Source organism: Eutrigla gurnardus (assembly GCF_963514095.1).
Source record: "Eutrigla gurnardus genome assembly, chromosome: 11".
NCBI lineage: Eukaryota > Metazoa > Chordata > Actinopteri > Perciformes > Triglidae > Eutrigla > Eutrigla gurnardus.
In genome coordinates, this window is record NC_139925.1 from 9076703 (window position 1) to 9093786 (window position 17084).

The window sequence follows — 17084 nt, forward strand, 5'->3', positions numbered from 1 at the left end:
CGTTGCCATTGAATGGTAAAAGACCATGGTTAATTTCATGGGCGTCGCCACCATATATTGAGGGGGGGTCGGGACCCCCCACCTTTTAAAAAAAGTCGTTTGGACCCCCCCAAAGGTGCACCATGATCGAGGGTTGATCCAGTACCTCTCTGCCTCTTCCAGCATTATTTGGAGCATTCTAATTTCTTTTTTTACATGCTCTACTTCTTTTTATCAGTTGGCAAATATCCCAGTTTAATGTTTGCCTATTAAGGGAAAAGGTGTATTCAGTGTGTGGTGTATCCCAAAATCAATATGTACATATTACTTTTTCAGTGAGGTCTCACTGGACAGCTTTGGCAATGTAATGTTGATAATATCTTAATTCAAAAAATAATAAATTAATGTTCTCCAATCCAAAAACTTTTTCTATAGTGAAGTGTGTTTCACAATATCATTCTAAATTAATCACAATGTGAGAACCGGGATCAAAGAGCAAAAGATAAGGAAAGATAACAATAATTAACAGATCCATTTTTTAATAACTCAGATGGAACTTTATAAATTGTTTTAAACATATATATTATAATTCATTTACTCATTGACTTCAGACAGAAGTGATACAATTCATTATAAATATATAATTTATCAATAGAATCTGATAGTTAATCAAAATCAATGCAATGACTTTAATCAGACAAGAAAAGCGGAAAGTGGAGGAGAGCCTGAATGTCAATCTTAAAACCAGACAATTAAGATATTAAGATTTGTAAACAGGATTACTTTAAAATGTAAACTGTTACGTGTAAAGTATATAATGAAAACATCTAAATGATCCAAGGCCATTTTTTAAGAGGATAAGGTCAGCAGGATCACTCTCTACTGGCCTGGCCATTGATTTATGCAAACAGTAGCTGGAACACAATCCTCCAAATCAACTCGGTTTGAAAAAGCTGATTTTTTTTAAAGCTTAGATGAACCGATGGAGGAGTAGTGAGAGATGAGTCGGTCAGCTTCTCTCCACCCGGTGAGAAGAGCTCCGTGGACAGTGGAGTAGTAGCACGGATGAGTCGCCTCTCCAGCAAACAACACCTGCAGGGGCTGAAACAGACATTCACAACAGTCTTACACCATGTTAAATATCTGCGTTTATGCTGAATATGTTTGGGTATGAACATGAAGGTACTTGTGATTGTGATATCTTTGCAGGCAGGGGCTCCATCATGTTGTCCAGGTCCTGTGCTGAACAGCCTATTCCTGGGTAACTGTAGGATCCGCACGTCCAGGGATCATGAAACCACCGGGAGCGCATGACTCTCTTTGGGGTGATTGCAGGGTTTCCTAAACACAGAATGCCCACAGAATGCACTCTTAAATTACATTTTAGACAGAAATATTTGTATTGAAAAAATAAAATCCTGCTGAGGAAGTACTACACTCAAGAGAATTGTTGGCCTCACCTGTAAATCTGCGGATGAGTTGTGTGACGCTGTGCTTGACTTCCTGTTCAGACAGTGTTTCCATATACTCTGACTCGTGTCCAGCAATCCAGCCACACAGAATATGGCCGTACCTGAAAGTTAAACCACAAACAGAACCGCGTTCATAATCAATGTATTTAGCAGTTATTTCCCATTTAATACAACATAAACAAGGCAGGCAATCGTCAACCTTTCAGTGGGTTTGAGCAGAGTGAAGGCCGACAACTTCCTTATCCAGGACGTCTGTACATCGGACACCTGGTCCACCATGGCATCCTTGATCGTGACAAGAGATTAATCAAATGTAAATGTGCTAAATGTACACCTTTATTCACTGACTGCATGTCTCACCTCATCTTCCCACACGAAATAGATGACCTCACAGTCAGCGTCCCACCACGGCGAATCAAACTCCACGAATATTTTATTGTTCGTTCCGAACCCCAGTCTCTGGACGGAGTGCATCTTGTGTAGAGGGAGAGGAGGGTGGAACAGGGCTGAGTGGTGCTTCTTTAGGTATCCTGAACAATCCAGAAAAAAATAGATTATGCACTTGAATCTGTGATTAATATGCAGAATTAGAGAGGTATAGTGCTTCAGATAGTAGTTTGTGAGAGGATTTAGTCATTTAAAAGCAAACTGTGTTTGTGAATGGGATTCTACCTAGAGGTACTGTGACAATAACATGATCCGCAGCGATCCTCTCCCCATCACACTCAACCATCACAGGGTTTTCTCTCCTCTCGATGTTGTTCCAGTGGACACAGCGAACGGGCTGATTGTAGGTCACTAAACCACTGGGGAGCTCCGCCATCAGGTTTTTGATTAGACCTTCATAGCCACTGAGAAAGAAAACGATGTTTAAGTCATCAGATATGCACACGTGCGCTGAGACAATCAGTTGATTAAACAGACTGAACAATGTATTGCTAATGTGCTGAATAAGGTGCTGTATGTATCAGATAAAACTCCTGGAGCTGGACCTGGGAGGGATATGGAGCAGTCGTCCTGTGGACCCACCACCCACAGGGGTCGACATTGGTTTGGTTTATTATAAACTAGGAGGCAGACAAAGGCAGAGACTTTGACCCCTGGCGTCACATATAGGTCCTAGTCATCTATCTAGCAGGGAAGGATCTCCCACACATAGTGCTCAAGCTATAAATCTACAGTTACACCTAGAGGCAGCACTGCCACGGTTTGAAATAAGCAGAAGATGGATGGATGGATAAAGATTTGATGAAACTGATTATAGAAACACGTCAGTTGCTGCACTACATGTATGCAATGTTGGAGTACAAACCCTGGAAATGTACAGTCCAATCCAGGAAGAGTCTTGTACAGGCCGTAGGGCCCCAGGCCCACCTCATCCATGCTGTGAGCTCCATTAACAGAGCACTCCAACTTCAACATCTCACTGATCACACAAAGTCGCAGAGATCTGTTGCTTGCATCAGTATCTTTCCACTGCTCTGCTGCTCGTTGCTGAACCTGTCCAAGACAAACAAGCAACACTTTATTTTTATGTCAGCTGGAATATCTCAGATATCGGTAGCTACCAGACCTACTGTCAGTCTTATTATGTTAGTCACGGAGAGAAACGTACCTCTGAGCGTATGAAATCTCCCACAGAGGGTCGGGGTTCTCCTCCTTGACTCGCAAAGGTCGAACTTTCATTCAGCAAGTCAGCAAACATCCCCACAGCAGAATAGAAGTCCTGAGTATTCATCTTCTGACCTGAAATATATAATAGGGAAATATCACCAGGTTCCCAATGCACATTTCAGTAAATAATCAATGACACACATCCCTTTGTTTCTGGTCTATTTTGCGGAATTACTGGTTTAATACCATACCTTGTCATTTCAGTTTTAGTTTAAATAAGTATATTTACATGTGCAAATTTCAAAACTGTTTTCATGGGTCAGTATGATTTTTAAAAGATCTGGCGTCCTTAGAATTACTTGTTCCTTATCTGAAGTGAGTGTCGAAGTACAACTTTACTAATTGTAAACTGCTGGAGGTCATTTTTTTATTTTGGGCAATATAAATAACATTTACTTGACCTGAACTGCAGAAAATGTTGGGAACCCAGGGGGGATGTCCTCCGACGTCCATGGCCTGGTTCTCTGGATTATAGGCCTCCGGATCCAGGAGCCCGTACTTGCGGGCCAGACAAAACACTGGGTTCCCCTCGGACGGTCCATGGATCCAGTTTGCCCCTATCTCAGCAACCTTATCACCTGCAAAAGTGTTGGGTGGGAGCAGAACAAGAAAGGGGATCTTATTAATCCATATTTTTGTTCCTTCACAGCAATTGTATTATGATAGGGTATAATAGGGAATAATAATGTCTTATATTTATCAGATAGGCACATTCATTACAGCAGGTTATGTTTGGTCTTAGTTGAGAAAGACCAAAACTATTTCAAAATGAGGTGAGACAATATTTTTTTTTATATGTGAGATCCCAAACAAAACACATTCAAACAGTAGTTGTAAGACAATATAATAAAATAGATAAAAATCACTTTTTATTTTTCCTCTGTATTTATCTGTATGGAAGCCCATTTCTGCCACTCCCAGAAAAAAGAGAAAACTTTCATTAAATAATGACTTAGTATCTCAGAATAATGACATACTGCACTTAGTCATGATTTTTGTCATTATTTTTCAGAAATGTTCTCATTATTGTGAGAAACTTCATTATTTTTCTAAGATTTCTCTTTTTCTCTGACAGTGGCGGAAATGGGCTTCCATGTGTCAGATCGCATGTGCAGCCTTGATCTATGGATCGGAGGCAATAACACGTCTTGCGAGGGAATCGAGGATCATTCAACAAAGTACACTGTGACCTTTGAGGCTCCGCAACCAAATGCATTCTGGCGATTTGCCAGAACCGACGGAAAGATAAACTCCAGCTACAAGTTGTAAATAGCTCATTGACGCTCACCCAGTCTGCCGGTTTTTATTCTTCCTCCGCTTCTTGCAGTCGCTTCAAGTATGCGCACGTCATGAAACCCGGCGTTAACCAGCCGATGTGCCGCCGCTATCCCCGAGATCCCGCATCCTACAATCACGACTTTAGCGTTCCCTTTCACAGACATAGCCGGCTCCAACGCAGTACTACGGACTAGAGTGAACTATGCTTGCAATGACAAAGGGATAGACCACGAATAAAAAAATAAAACATTTCCTGTTTAGATTTTCAAAATAAAACTGGTTTTCAGACGCTGCCGACACAAGGTTCTATCTTAGAGGTGTTCAGTGTAGTGGCTTACGGTGGCCCAGAGGTGTCAGGCCAAATACAAAAGCCACAACACAAATACAAAAGCTACAACACAAATACAAAAGCCGCAACACAAATACAAAAGCCGCAACACAAATACAAAAGCTACAACACAAATACAAAAGCTACAACACAAATACAAAAGCCGCAACACAAATACAAAAGCTACAACACAAATACAAAAGCCGCAACACAAATACAAAAGCCGCAACACAAATACAAAAGTCGCAACACAAATACAAAAGCCACAATGGAAGTGACCTCAAACACCTCATACTACTTTTTTTTTTTTTTTTTTACTTTATTGACATCTCGTCCTCATCTTCTCTCACATAACTGAATCGATTTCAGTTCTAGCTCCCGTTTAATGGACATTACTTATCAAAATATAAAGCATAATTAGTATTACACTTAATTCAATATTTTAAAATATTTTTGTATTATTGTCAAATGTTTTCTACCGTTTTTATGCGCGCTCTCACGCTTTCGCTTTCTTCCTCTTACCCGAGTAGCTGCTTTCCCTCGCCATATATCGCGACTATTAAGCAGCTTTTATCGATCATTAATGTTCATAGATTGTATTATTCCTCTGACCACGGAACACCAGCACCTTCACCGCGGAGACGACGGAGGCAATCGGCCGTCGGAGGAGCTACATTATTCACATACATGGAATTTGGATTTCCCTCTGAAGTAAGTAATATCACTTATCTGGTTTAAATAAGTTATTTGATTATCAATAGACAGGCATATGCATGCATAAACAAAATCAACAGACATGTTGGTTAATATAAGCCGTTTTCATATCATGTATGAGTTTGGTGGGATAAAAAAACAAGTAGTGGGCTATTAGTGAACAATTTATTAGACATATAATCCATGTTATATATACAGGTTGCAATATGTGTATGATAAGAAATAAGTACTGTTCATCAACAAATTAACAGGAAAACATTCAGAATAAATGTAATATCTTGTGTTTTCTGTTACAGGTTGGTGCCAGAGGGCCGGACTGCAGGTCAATACTCATGTTCCCCCGCTGGGGGAGGGGATTTAAGGAAGGACCTCCGTCTTTCAAGGCGTTCCAAAGAGAACCTCGTCTACTGCTTACTAACAGAACATACCTTATATATAGTTTACATTCTTTCTCCGGCGGCTGAGGAAGTTTAAGGTCTCCCCCTCCATCCTGAGGACCTTCTACTCCGCAGCCATTGAGAGCATCCTCACAGGTTGTACCTCAGCCTGCTATGGAAGCTGCACTGCACGGGACCGAGCTGCATTGCAGAGGGTATCAAGGCATCCCTCACCACGCTGGAGGAAATGTACAGCAAGAGGGTGAGGCTGAGAGCCAGGAAAATCGGGCCTGACGCCTCTCACCCAAATGCTGGCCTCTTTACCCTGCTGCAGTCGGGCAGATGCCAACTGTTTTTTTTTTAAATACATTACTATTTATAAAAGTCTTAGTTTTTTTTTTTTTTTTGCAGTGACAGACAGATTGCTTTACCCCTTTTAATTTCACTGTATGTAAAGAATGCTGTTTTTTACAAAACATGTGATCAATAAAACTTGAAGAAAAAAAAAAAAACAGATGGGTTCCATGTCGATATTTGATGGGGGTGACTGCAACAAAGCCAACAAGCCACTTCAGCAGTCCTGGTACATCCTCAGAGTCTCCAGCAGTCCTGGGACATCCTCAGATTCTCCAGCAGTCCTGGGACATCCTCAGAGGCTCGCAGTTGCAGTGTCTGCTCCAAATGTCCAGATCCCTGTGTTGCAGGAACATGATTATTGTTGGGGTTTTATTTTTGTTTATCAGTGGTGCAGTTTATAAGTAATACCACACAGTAGAAGTTCTTACAGACAAATGTTTCCTGTTAAATGTTTTAGGGATATATCTGATGATCTGTACAAATCTAAATAATAAATATCTGAATATATATGATTGTTGACTCATGTTTTAGGCCTGCAGGTCTATTTCCCTCCTGCTCTGGAGGAGAGACCCTGCTGCAATGGGTGGCATCATGGCTGAGGAGATGGGGTGTAGTGGGGTAATAGCAGGTCTTTGCTCCATCACCTCATCCATGACAACAAACACTTCCAGTGTGCAGCAGTGACCTCTCCTCCCTCAGTGCTGACATCTTCAGTTCCAATAAACAACATATACATACATACAAACACTTCTCATAATCATGATTCAGCTATTCACCACTAGTCATATATTATAATATGTACTGTAATATTGTTCCACATGGGATCAACTTAATGGACTGATGTTTTAACACATTGTAGATATTACCCAGCACTGACTTTGCCTGATTATTAATAAGAAAGACAACTTCATCTTGTTTCTTTTATGCTTCACATAAAGCATGTAGAGTTCAATACTTTAAACTGCTTACAACTCACCTTGTATTTCTGCTTGAGGGTCTCCCACTTCTTCTTAGCTCATCCAGCTCCACCTTCCCTCCACCCCTGATCTTTAAGAAACATCCTATATGAAGAACAGCACATAGAAAAGTGTTACAGTTCATTGATGATTTCTTGCTGTTCAACAGAACGTTTCAGGTAGACATCTCAGGAGAGCAGGACATCTCCCATCTATATACGCTGATGTTCAACCTTATATCATTGAGTAGCTAAATATGCACCAGTAGTACTTAAGCCCTGCATATGAGAATTATAACATTTAACACCACATTTTCTCAAGTGAAGCCTCTCAGAGCAGCATTCCTCCTGCCGGTGAACTTCTCCTTATCGTTCCCTCCACCGGATGAGGCGCTCGGTGTCTGCATCCCTCCCTTTAACGAACAATGATGCACCATGTTATTTACCACCGTTAGTAAATATATAACCAGGTTTTAACATAAGCACTATCTTTTTAGTTAACGTCGGTAAAAACGGCACATTTGCTGCTTCGCTTAAGCTCTATGGTAAATTAGCATCAGTGGGCTAGCCGGCTAGCAGGACCTTCGATTCGTAACGTTAACGTACAATTCCAACAACAATAAAGTAACGTTCATTATCAATACGATTTAAAAGTCAGCTGGAAACATAAAATCATGTTACAGTATACTTACATGTGTACACGGTTTGTTGCTGACTGTCGCCAGAATCACCGCAATCGTCCGCCATTATCCAAAACTTTTCAGAAGTCAGACGAGCCGCAATGCATTTTGGGAAGTTGAGTTTATCCGTGTTTTAGGTCACTTCCGTTGTGGCTTTTGTATTTGTGCTGTAGCTTTTGTATTTGTGTTGTGGCTTTTGTATTTGTGTTGTGGCTTTTGTATTTGTGTTGTAGCTTTTGTATTTGTGTTGTGGCTTTTGTATTTGTGTTGTGGCTTTTGTATTTGTGTTGTAGATTTTGTATTTGTGTTGTGGCTTTTGTATTTGTGTTGTAGATTTTGTATTTGTGTTGTGGCTTTTGTATTTGTGTTGTGGCTTTTGTATTTGGCCTGACACCTCTGGGCCACCGTAGTGTCTGAATATTTAGACGATTTCAACAATGTAGACGAGATCTTTGCATCTGATGGCTGTTTTTGGGGAAGCTGCCGAAGAAACCACAACATTATCAGAAGTAGCCAACCTTCACACACAATGCAATAGATCTAAATCTATCTAAATGTGTGTGTGATCCCAACAACACACAATGAAACACGTGGATCATTGAAATACACAACAGCTCTCACACGATCCTCCAAATAAACCCATAAGTAATCTATTTTGTCACGGCAACAGTGTCCTTTTAAGAGGAATAACCTTTGCATAATCATCCCTTTATAGACCTTTCATTTTGTCATTTTTTTAATAAGTGAGACAAGATAGATAGATAGATAGATAGATAGATAGATAGATAGATAGATAGATAGATAGATAGATAGATAGATAGATTGATTGATACTTTATTGATCCCCTAGGGGAAATTCGGGGGTCCAAGTAGCTCAAGACATAGACATCACACATACACAAGTATTAAAATACAGAAAAATTAAAAAAAAAGGATAAGAATTGTTAAGAAGGGGGATCCACATGATCAGTAAAGTGCAAGTATGTATGTAAGGGGCACTTTGAGAGTGACGGTGGTGCAACAAGGTCAGACAATACCGTGCAGGTAGAAAAACAGCAGCAATAATAAATATGGCCATTATATCAATCAATCAATCAAACTTTATTTATAGAGCACTTTTCATACACCGGGTGTGCAGCACAAAGTGCTTTACACAAGAAAGATAAAAAACAATAAAGAAAACCCCTCCCTCCCACCCTCCATACTACACACACACACACACACACACACACACACACACACACTGGCAATAGGGAGACATGGCAAGGCACCGAGGACCGAGGGAGCGCCGTCGTTGGGGCCATCCACGCTGGGAGGAGCCACAGGCCGAGCCACAGGCCGTGCCACGGTGGGGTTCCTGTGCCCAGGCCCTCCGACCCTGACAGACAACAGCTGGTCGGGCCGAAGGGACCCAAGGACAGCACCCCCTTATAATGAGTAGTGTAAACATTGGCAGGAGCACAAAAATAAACAGACGAAAGTTGAAGTTAAACTAACTGGGGGTAGGTAGAGGGGGGCTGTGCACATAGCCAGTAAACACTGTAGTCTAGTAAGTCTAGTAAGTAACAGTGGGTAAGAACATTGTATGACAGGGTGTGGAGACTATGCAGAAAAGTCTATTCCAGTTCCTTTTATTGACAGATTGTACAGTTGTATGGCCCTGAGGATGAATGATTTACTGAGTCTATCAGTTCTGCATGGCAGTGAGCGGATCAGGCTCTTCTGTTGGGTGATGGTGCTGTGGAGTGGATGGCTCTCTTTGTCCATGATGGTTTGGCCAGGGTCCTTTTGTCATGGGATAGTGATGCACTCCAGTTCAGCACTGTAATATCCTCTATGAAAGGATGGATGGACAGCTGAGTAACCTTTAGGTGGGCTTTACTGAACATTGGGCAGTACACGGAGCATGACTTGCACTTGTCTACCAACACTATACAAACAATTGCATTGATTGCATCGTCCACTCCTACCTTCTCCTGGTATGCAAACTGTAGTGGGTCTAGTGCGTGGGTGAGTATGTGCAGAAGCAGTCACTAGGGTGAGGCTTCTTGGGGACAGGGACAAGGCATGAGGTTTTCCAAAGTGTAGGGGCCCTTCCCAGGCGCAGACTAAGGTCAAAGATGTATCGAGTTGTAACTCAAACTTCTCCCAGTTCGGCCGCGCAGGTTTTGAGCAGTCTGGGACACACCCCGTCTGGGCCTGAAGCTTTCCTGGAATTGAGTCTCCTCAGCTCAGCTCTTACTTGTTCTTACTAATCTGCTTCTTACTAATCTGCACAGATACAATTGTAGTAGTATCACAGTAAAAGGCTTGCAGGCCATTCTATTATAATACATCTGAATTCTTCATTTCATTTTTTTTGTTAGAACTCGCAGTTATAGTTTTCTTGTTTTCCTGACAAACACAGGTAGGCCTTTAAATATTTGCACAGTAAGGATGTTCAGACGTCTCAATGATTGATTGGTGACACAAGCTGCTCTACAACTGGTTCCAAAAGTAAATTTCTTGTTTTCTTGTTTGTCACATTACCTTTTGTATTACTGAGGTGGCTGTATCTGTCTTTTCAATTTAGCAAAAGTGACGAAGCACAGAAGACAGCTCGCCTTCAAAGTCAAAGTTGGCTGTATGGGATCACTTTCAGGAGAGATAAAGTAAGAAATAATACAGATGGCCGAAATACTGAAAATCTTAACTGGGGTGGCCAAGATGGGGATAGAGTCTGTAGCCGCCGGTCCGACGAAATAAAGGCCACGATTCATACAGCTGTCTTTTTAAGGTTTATTTTTCTCTCTGCTCCTTAGCAGACACCGTGAAAACTATCAAATAAAACAAAGACACACAAATAACATTTAAACAAGTCCAGCCGTTTCAAAATCTCTTAATAAGGTGTCAATTATCAGACAGGCCTATACACGTGCGTACGGCAATCTTAAATCTTTTAAACATACAGTAAAAGTGCACAAAAATATCTCACACAAATATGGAATCAAATTAAAATGCACATAAAATTACCGTGTGCGCCTCTCGAACCGTGCAGAATAATTAAAGTTGTGACTGTGCGTTTCTTCTCTTTCGCCATGATGGGTCTACCTAGCTTACATCCCAAGATGCCATGTACCCAACCAAACTGGTCATGTGACCCCTCAAACTCAAAATAAAGTTATCTTTTACATACTTACAAAACATTAATAAAATATAAACAGTCTCTCAGACAGTTACAGAGTCTGTGTGAAATATCTACATTGTGTAAATTAGCAAAGTGTGGAAATAAAGTGACCGTAAGTGAGAAGGTTTTAAATATTTTAGGCTGTCATTTGTTTACACAGTACTGCCTTGAACTATAAGAGCAGCAGGTATTGACAGCATTACTGTTTTACAAATATTACAATCCATCTCGTTTTGTTTTTTGTTATTAGTATTATTTATATTATTTTATTTAATGATCAGCAAACATTTACACTTTTACACTCTTACCAGATTTATTCATTGTGGGTCATTTGGGTTGCCCATTTCCTATGGGCCATGGTATCTACTTTGTTTCTGAATGTAAGATAACGGTCATAACTGTTGGTCACCAGTAGGTGGTGGACTACCCTCTCTTTTGCTATTTTATCCAAGTTTGGACTGGAGGCTCATCTTGATAATTGCGATAATTGCCATAAATAAGCTTAGAATCATTACTCTTCGAAATAAACAATTTCTTTGATACATTAAATATTGGTTGACCAAACACCCCAATCTTTAGTATTCGGAGGAGATTTTAACATAGTGAGAGATGAGTCGGTCAGCTTCTCTCCTCCCAGTGAGAAGAGCTCCGTGGACAGTGGAGAAGTAGAAGGGATGAGTCGCCTCTCCAGCAAACAACACCTGCAGGGGCTGAAACAGACCCAAGCAGTCCGAATTGAAAGCCATGTTGCTCAAGGTCATGTATTCTTATGTAGTGTATGTTCTCTGTATACCATGTGTAGTTGTGTTAGTGTGAGAGAGTCAATAAAAGATATATATCTATGTACATGTGACTATGGTAATATATGATTTTAATAAAGGATAAAAACCTTCACAATAGGTTGATTGTGGGGAATTTCCATCATCAGGATAATCATGAATTTCGTCATGAATAGCTGTCTAGCTTGCTATCATTTAAGTGAAAATAATAATTATCATGTAAGGAAACACAGACTCACACAATGTTTCTACTTACGTGTAAAGATGTATTTTTAATTTAGTCATTTTCCTTATTTATGCAGGGGAGCTTGTGATTTCTGAGTGCCTTATTTTTCATTCAAATGAATAAAAAAGATATGCATCTTGTCTGTGACGCAATACATATTTGTTTCTTAACTAAATGTAAAGTGATTTTTTAAATTGATTGTTTTATTATATCCCATGCCTACCTGTGACTGTGATCCCTTCGTAGGCAGGGGATCCATCATGTTCTCCAGGTCCTGCACTGAACATCCAACTGCCGGGTAACAGTAAGATCCACATGTCCAGGGGTCATGAAACCACTGGGAGCGCACGATTCTCCTCGGGGTGATGGTAGGGTTTCCTAAACACACACACACACACACACACACACACACACACACACACACACACACACACACACACACACACACACACACACACACACACACACACACACACACACACACACACAGTAGAACAGGAAATTATTACTATCCATTTTCATCCATACTTGCGCAGGTCGCTACAGGTGGAGACTCACCTGTGAATGTACGGATGAGCTCTGTGACGGAACGTCTGACCTCCTGCTCAGGAAGTGTCTCCATATACTCTGACTCGTGTCCAGCGATCCAGCCACAGAGAACATGGCTATTCCTAAAATGTCAAGAGGAGTCACGTGGCACTGATAAGAATTACCCTGGGAACTTTAAAGAGGGACGGATGGGCATGAATTATGAGAATTAAATATGTTGCTAGCCTTTCAGAAGGTTTGACAACAGTCAATGCTGACATCTTCCTGATCCAGGACTTGCTTGACACCTGGTCCAGAAGTTCCTCCTGAAGAAACAAAGGACGTAAAACAGACAAACAATGAGGGTATGTGTGCGTTTGTTTATTTACAACTTATATTCTACTTATAAAACCACATTTTAGATTATTTACAGATGGAAAATAGGCAAGATAATGTATTTGCTGCTATTATTAAAAAGAATGAAATCCCAGTTGGACACTGGTTCTGCATGCTTTTAAATGTATTCTGTGATGCTGTAACATACCTCATCTTTCCACACCAGGTAGATGATCCCACAGTCATCATCCCACCACGGTGATTCAAACTCTACAAATATCTTGTTGCATGTTCCAAATCCTATTCTCTGGATGGAGCTCACTTTATGTGCCGGTAGAGGAGGACAGAAGAAGGTTGAATGGTGTTTTTTAAGGTATCCTGGCAAGAAAAAAAAGACATTCATACTGAGGTAACTCCTTTATATCTGGTTATATTCAACCATTGTGGGCAATTTTGCAATTTAGCAAGCAGGATGATTTTTGGCCTGGCCTTTTCCATTTGCTATTTTTACTGTTTTCCAGTAGAAAAAGAAATCCAAATGTACATGTTATAATACAAAAATGCATATACAGTAATAGAGGATTTTATCCGTTATGAGCACTCCTGCTGAATAGCCTTAATAATGTTGCTTATCATAAAACCCCACAACTAATAAACTCAACTTCAAGAATAATTCCTGTTTACTGTCCTGTTGACAATCATTTTATTTCATGCACTGAGATGAAAAAAAATGCACTTTTATGTTCTTACCTATAGCACTTTGATCATAGCACTGATGTTCTTAAGGTATCCTTGCTGAACAGCTACAACTTTATTCAGACGAGGACCTAACACTTGTTTCTATTTTTAGCTCTTACGTTATCGGCAATTTTGCAATTAAGCAAGCAGGATGATTTTTGGCCTGGCCTTTTCCATTTGCTATTTTTACTGTTTTCCAGTAGAAAAAAAAATCCAATGTACATGTTATAATACAAAAATGCATATACAGTAATAGAGGATTTTATCCGTTATGAGCACTCCTGCTGAATAGCCTTAATAATGTTGCTTATCATAAAACCCCACAACTAATAAACTCAACTTCAAGAATAATTCCTGTTTACTGTCCTGTTGCCAATCATTATATTTCATGCACTGAGATGAAAAAAAATGCACTTTTATGTTCTTACCTATAGCACTTTGATCATAGCACTGATGTTCTTAAGGTATCCTTGCTGAACAGCTACCACTTTACTCAGAGGAGGACCTAACACTTGTTTCTATTTTTAGCTCTTACTTTATCGGCAATGATATGTTATGGTTTCTTTCTTTTGACAAATGTAACTATTGTAAGTCGCTTTGGACAAAAGTGTCTGCTAAATGCCCTAAATGTAAATGTAAATGTAAATGAAAAACAGCATTTGTCTAGAAGCTTACCTAGAGGCACTGTGACAATAACATGGTCGGCAGCGATCCTCTCCCCGTCTTCACACTCAACTGTGACAGTGTTTACTCCGCTCGCTGTGTTGTTCCACTGGACACAGCGAACAGGTTGATTGTAGGTCACTAAGTCAGCGGGGATCTCCGACATCAACTTCTTGAATAGGCCTTCAAAGCCACTGCAACAAAAAAGGCGTAAATAAAGTGACTCTAATGATATTGGTTGATCTCAGTAAGGCTCAGTCTTGCTGTGTATGAATATTCTTAAGAGAAAGTTCAATAGAAACCCTGGCAATGTGCAGTCCACTCCAGGTATACTCTTGTAGATATTATATCCCGCCAGGTCTATCTCATCCATGGTGGGAGTCGCACTGGCACAGCACTCCTCCTTCAGCATGCAACTGATCGCACACAGTAGCTGCTCCCTGGTGCTTTTGTCCTTATCTGCCCACCTCTCAGCTGCTCGCTTTTGTGCCTGCACACAGTATCAAACACCCAACCATGCTTCAGTTTATCATCAAGAACTCCTCAGATCTCAGCAACAGTGAAATCATTTTGGTCGCTGACAGACAACGTACCTCAGATCGAATGAAATGGCCAACGCTGGGCCAGGGTGTTTGTTTTTCATGCTCATATAGAAAAGTATCATCCAATAGCTCTTCAAACAGCGTCAGAGCAGGTTTCATGTATTCAGCACTGAGCTTCTGACCTACATATCAACCACAGAATGTAAAATATGAATAACAATAACAATCTGTTTTTTTGCACAATAACTGATGGACGTATTATGTTGTTATATAGGATCACGCTAACGCAAACATAGATAACTTGAATTTGGAAACGCACACAAATCTCACATCTGACCTGAACTGCTGAACCAGTTGGGAACCCAGGGAAGACGTTCATCGATGTCCACGGCCTGGTTCTCTGGCTTGAGGACTTCTGGATCCAGGAGGCCGTAGTCACGAGCCAGACAAAACAACGGGTTCTCCTTGGATGGACCGTGGATATAACTTGCACCTATTTCTGTGACGTTATTACCTGTAGAGAAAAGACAGGGTTGTAAGTCAGTGCTTCACATGGAAAATAATTAGGTAAAAATAGACTGCATGGGTTGAATTGATATTTGAGTGAAATGGACCAATAGACTGATCAACTGCAGCAGCAAGTTATTGGGTCCAAAAATGGTGGAAATTAAGAGATCTTTGTGGTGGTTCAACGACCACGGAGTGAGGATATTTAATTCAGGTTCAATGCTTTAGCAGAGAAATAGATCCGTGCATCACTGACATAACAGCGATATGACACATCTTGAAAGCAGGTAGAGGAAGTACACAAAACGAGAAGATGATTGGTTCAAGACCACAAACTCCAAATGTGCATCACTGGAATAGAAAACTGGTCCAAAGTGAAGAATTAAACTCAACCCACCAAAACAGATTAAATGTAAACTAATATCACTTCAGAATGATAGCAGACCACCTCATGGTCTCACTCAATGAATATCATGACATTCTGATATATATGATTTCAAAATAAAAGCCCTCGTGAACGTTGCTATTATTTTGAAGTTTTACACGCTCTTTCCGTAATACTTAGTATTACACGTACTGCAAAACATCATGTGGGCTGGTTTGACTGACTCAGCGGCGCCGCCAGGATTCAATTTCAATGTACGCACAGAAACGGCAAATACAACAACAAATGGAAAAATACTTTTTTAAGACAAAATCTAATGTTTTCAGTATCAGTGAAATCAGTAGTGTATATCATGGTGATAGGCCCCGGTCCTTTTTTTTTTTTTTGTGCCCTCCATCCCCGCCCTAAACACAAGCGCACGCTTGTGAGCACTCCACGCACGCACACACACGCTTGGACACACACGCACAGTACGGTCTGATAACTCTCCCGGCCCGGGGAGAGAGACATGCATCGGCTCGGCCCACAGTGATCAGAGCCGAGCTGTATTGTGTAGTGGAGAGGGGCCAATCACACGCTATATGCGCAATTGCGCACACACGCGCCATCGTCCTCTCAAATGCGGCTGCGTTTCTCCAGGTCACTGTGTGAGCGAAAGAAAAGCTCTGACTTGCTTGGGCAGACGTTGTTTGGTGTCACCCGCTGATTTGCATAATTTAAATATCTAGCCCGCTGAATCTTCCAATCCGGCCCCGGTTCAGCACCATCAATTTTTTTTTTCACCTTCAAAAAAAGTACGCACAGTGCGTACAGGATTCCGGCTGGCGGCGCCACTGGACTGACTCACTGTGTTTTTCCGACTGGAGGCTGGCCTGACAGTCTTTTCAGGAAGAGGACATTCATCGTCCCACAAGTGTATTTAATACAAACACTTTTTGTTTGTTTTGTTTTTGGGCTTTTAAGATGTGTTCGAGAGATTTGTTTTAAAGCTGGAAACAGCATCAGTGACGTGCAATTTAAAACAGTTAAAGAAATAAAGACATTATGAAAATTACAAATAATAAAAAAGTTTCTCACCAAGTCTGTCGGTTTTAATTCTTCCTCCGCATCTTGCAGATGCTTCAATTATTCGCACGTAGTGGAATCCAGCCTCAACGAGCCGCTGTGCCGCCGACAAACCTGAAATCCCACATCCTATAACGACGACGTTTGGATCCGCGTTCACAGCCATACTCGCGTCGCACCGTACAGATACTGTCCCTGTCTCAGTATGATTGATAGGGCGTGAATTTCTTCCCTGTGCCAACGGAGTTTGCGTATGTTGCCGAGGTAGGAGGAGGTGGAACCGTGCTGCTGCATTCTCGCTTGTCTTGTTGGCGCCTTATCAGGGAATTATCACAT

General features: G+C 41.0%; 2 protein-coding genes and 1 long non-coding RNA gene across 4 annotated transcripts; all 3 read right to left on the bottom strand.

Moving 5' to 3' along the window:
• Positions 1-639: 639 nt before the first annotated feature.
• On the bottom strand, positions 640-4610 carry LOC311021261 (peroxisomal N(1)-acetyl-spermine/spermidine oxidase-like). The gene is made up of 10 exons (XM_084021718.1): positions 4414-4610; positions 3527-3703; positions 3067-3197; positions 2764-2951; positions 2124-2302; positions 1812-1981; positions 1651-1736; positions 1440-1552; positions 1166-1320; positions 640-1080 (listed from the first exon to the last, which is right to left on the bottom strand). The coding sequence occupies exons 1-10, from the start codon at positions 4565-4567 to the stop codon at positions 943-945; spliced, it is 1491 nt and encodes a 496-aa protein (XP_083877844.1). The 5' UTR covers positions 4568-4610; the 3' UTR covers positions 640-942.
• A 1041-nt stretch (positions 4611-5651) lies between these two features.
• On the bottom strand, positions 5652-8052 carry LOC311020739. Of its 2 annotated transcripts, XR_014597921.1 has the most exons (4): positions 7827-8052; positions 7446-7547; positions 7156-7240; positions 5652-6515 (listed from the first exon to the last, which is right to left on the bottom strand). It is a non-coding gene; the product is annotated as an uncharacterized lncRNA (long non-coding RNA). The 2 variants fall into 2 exon arrangements; XR_014597922.1 differs by having other exon boundaries at positions 7156-7547.
• Positions 8053-10577: 2525 nt separating this feature from the next.
• LOC311021262 (peroxisomal N(1)-acetyl-spermine/spermidine oxidase-like) lies at positions 10578-16979 on the bottom strand. The gene is made up of 10 exons (XM_084021719.1): positions 16761-16979; positions 15129-15305; positions 14843-14973; positions 14552-14739; positions 14262-14443; positions 13057-13226; positions 12759-12838; positions 12543-12655; positions 12208-12362; positions 10578-11689 (listed from the first exon to the last, which is right to left on the bottom strand). The coding sequence occupies exons 1-10, from the start codon at positions 16912-16914 to the stop codon at positions 11555-11557; spliced, it is 1485 nt and encodes a 494-aa protein (XP_083877845.1). The 5' UTR covers positions 16915-16979; the 3' UTR covers positions 10578-11554.
• Positions 16980-17084: the final 105 nt, after the last annotated feature.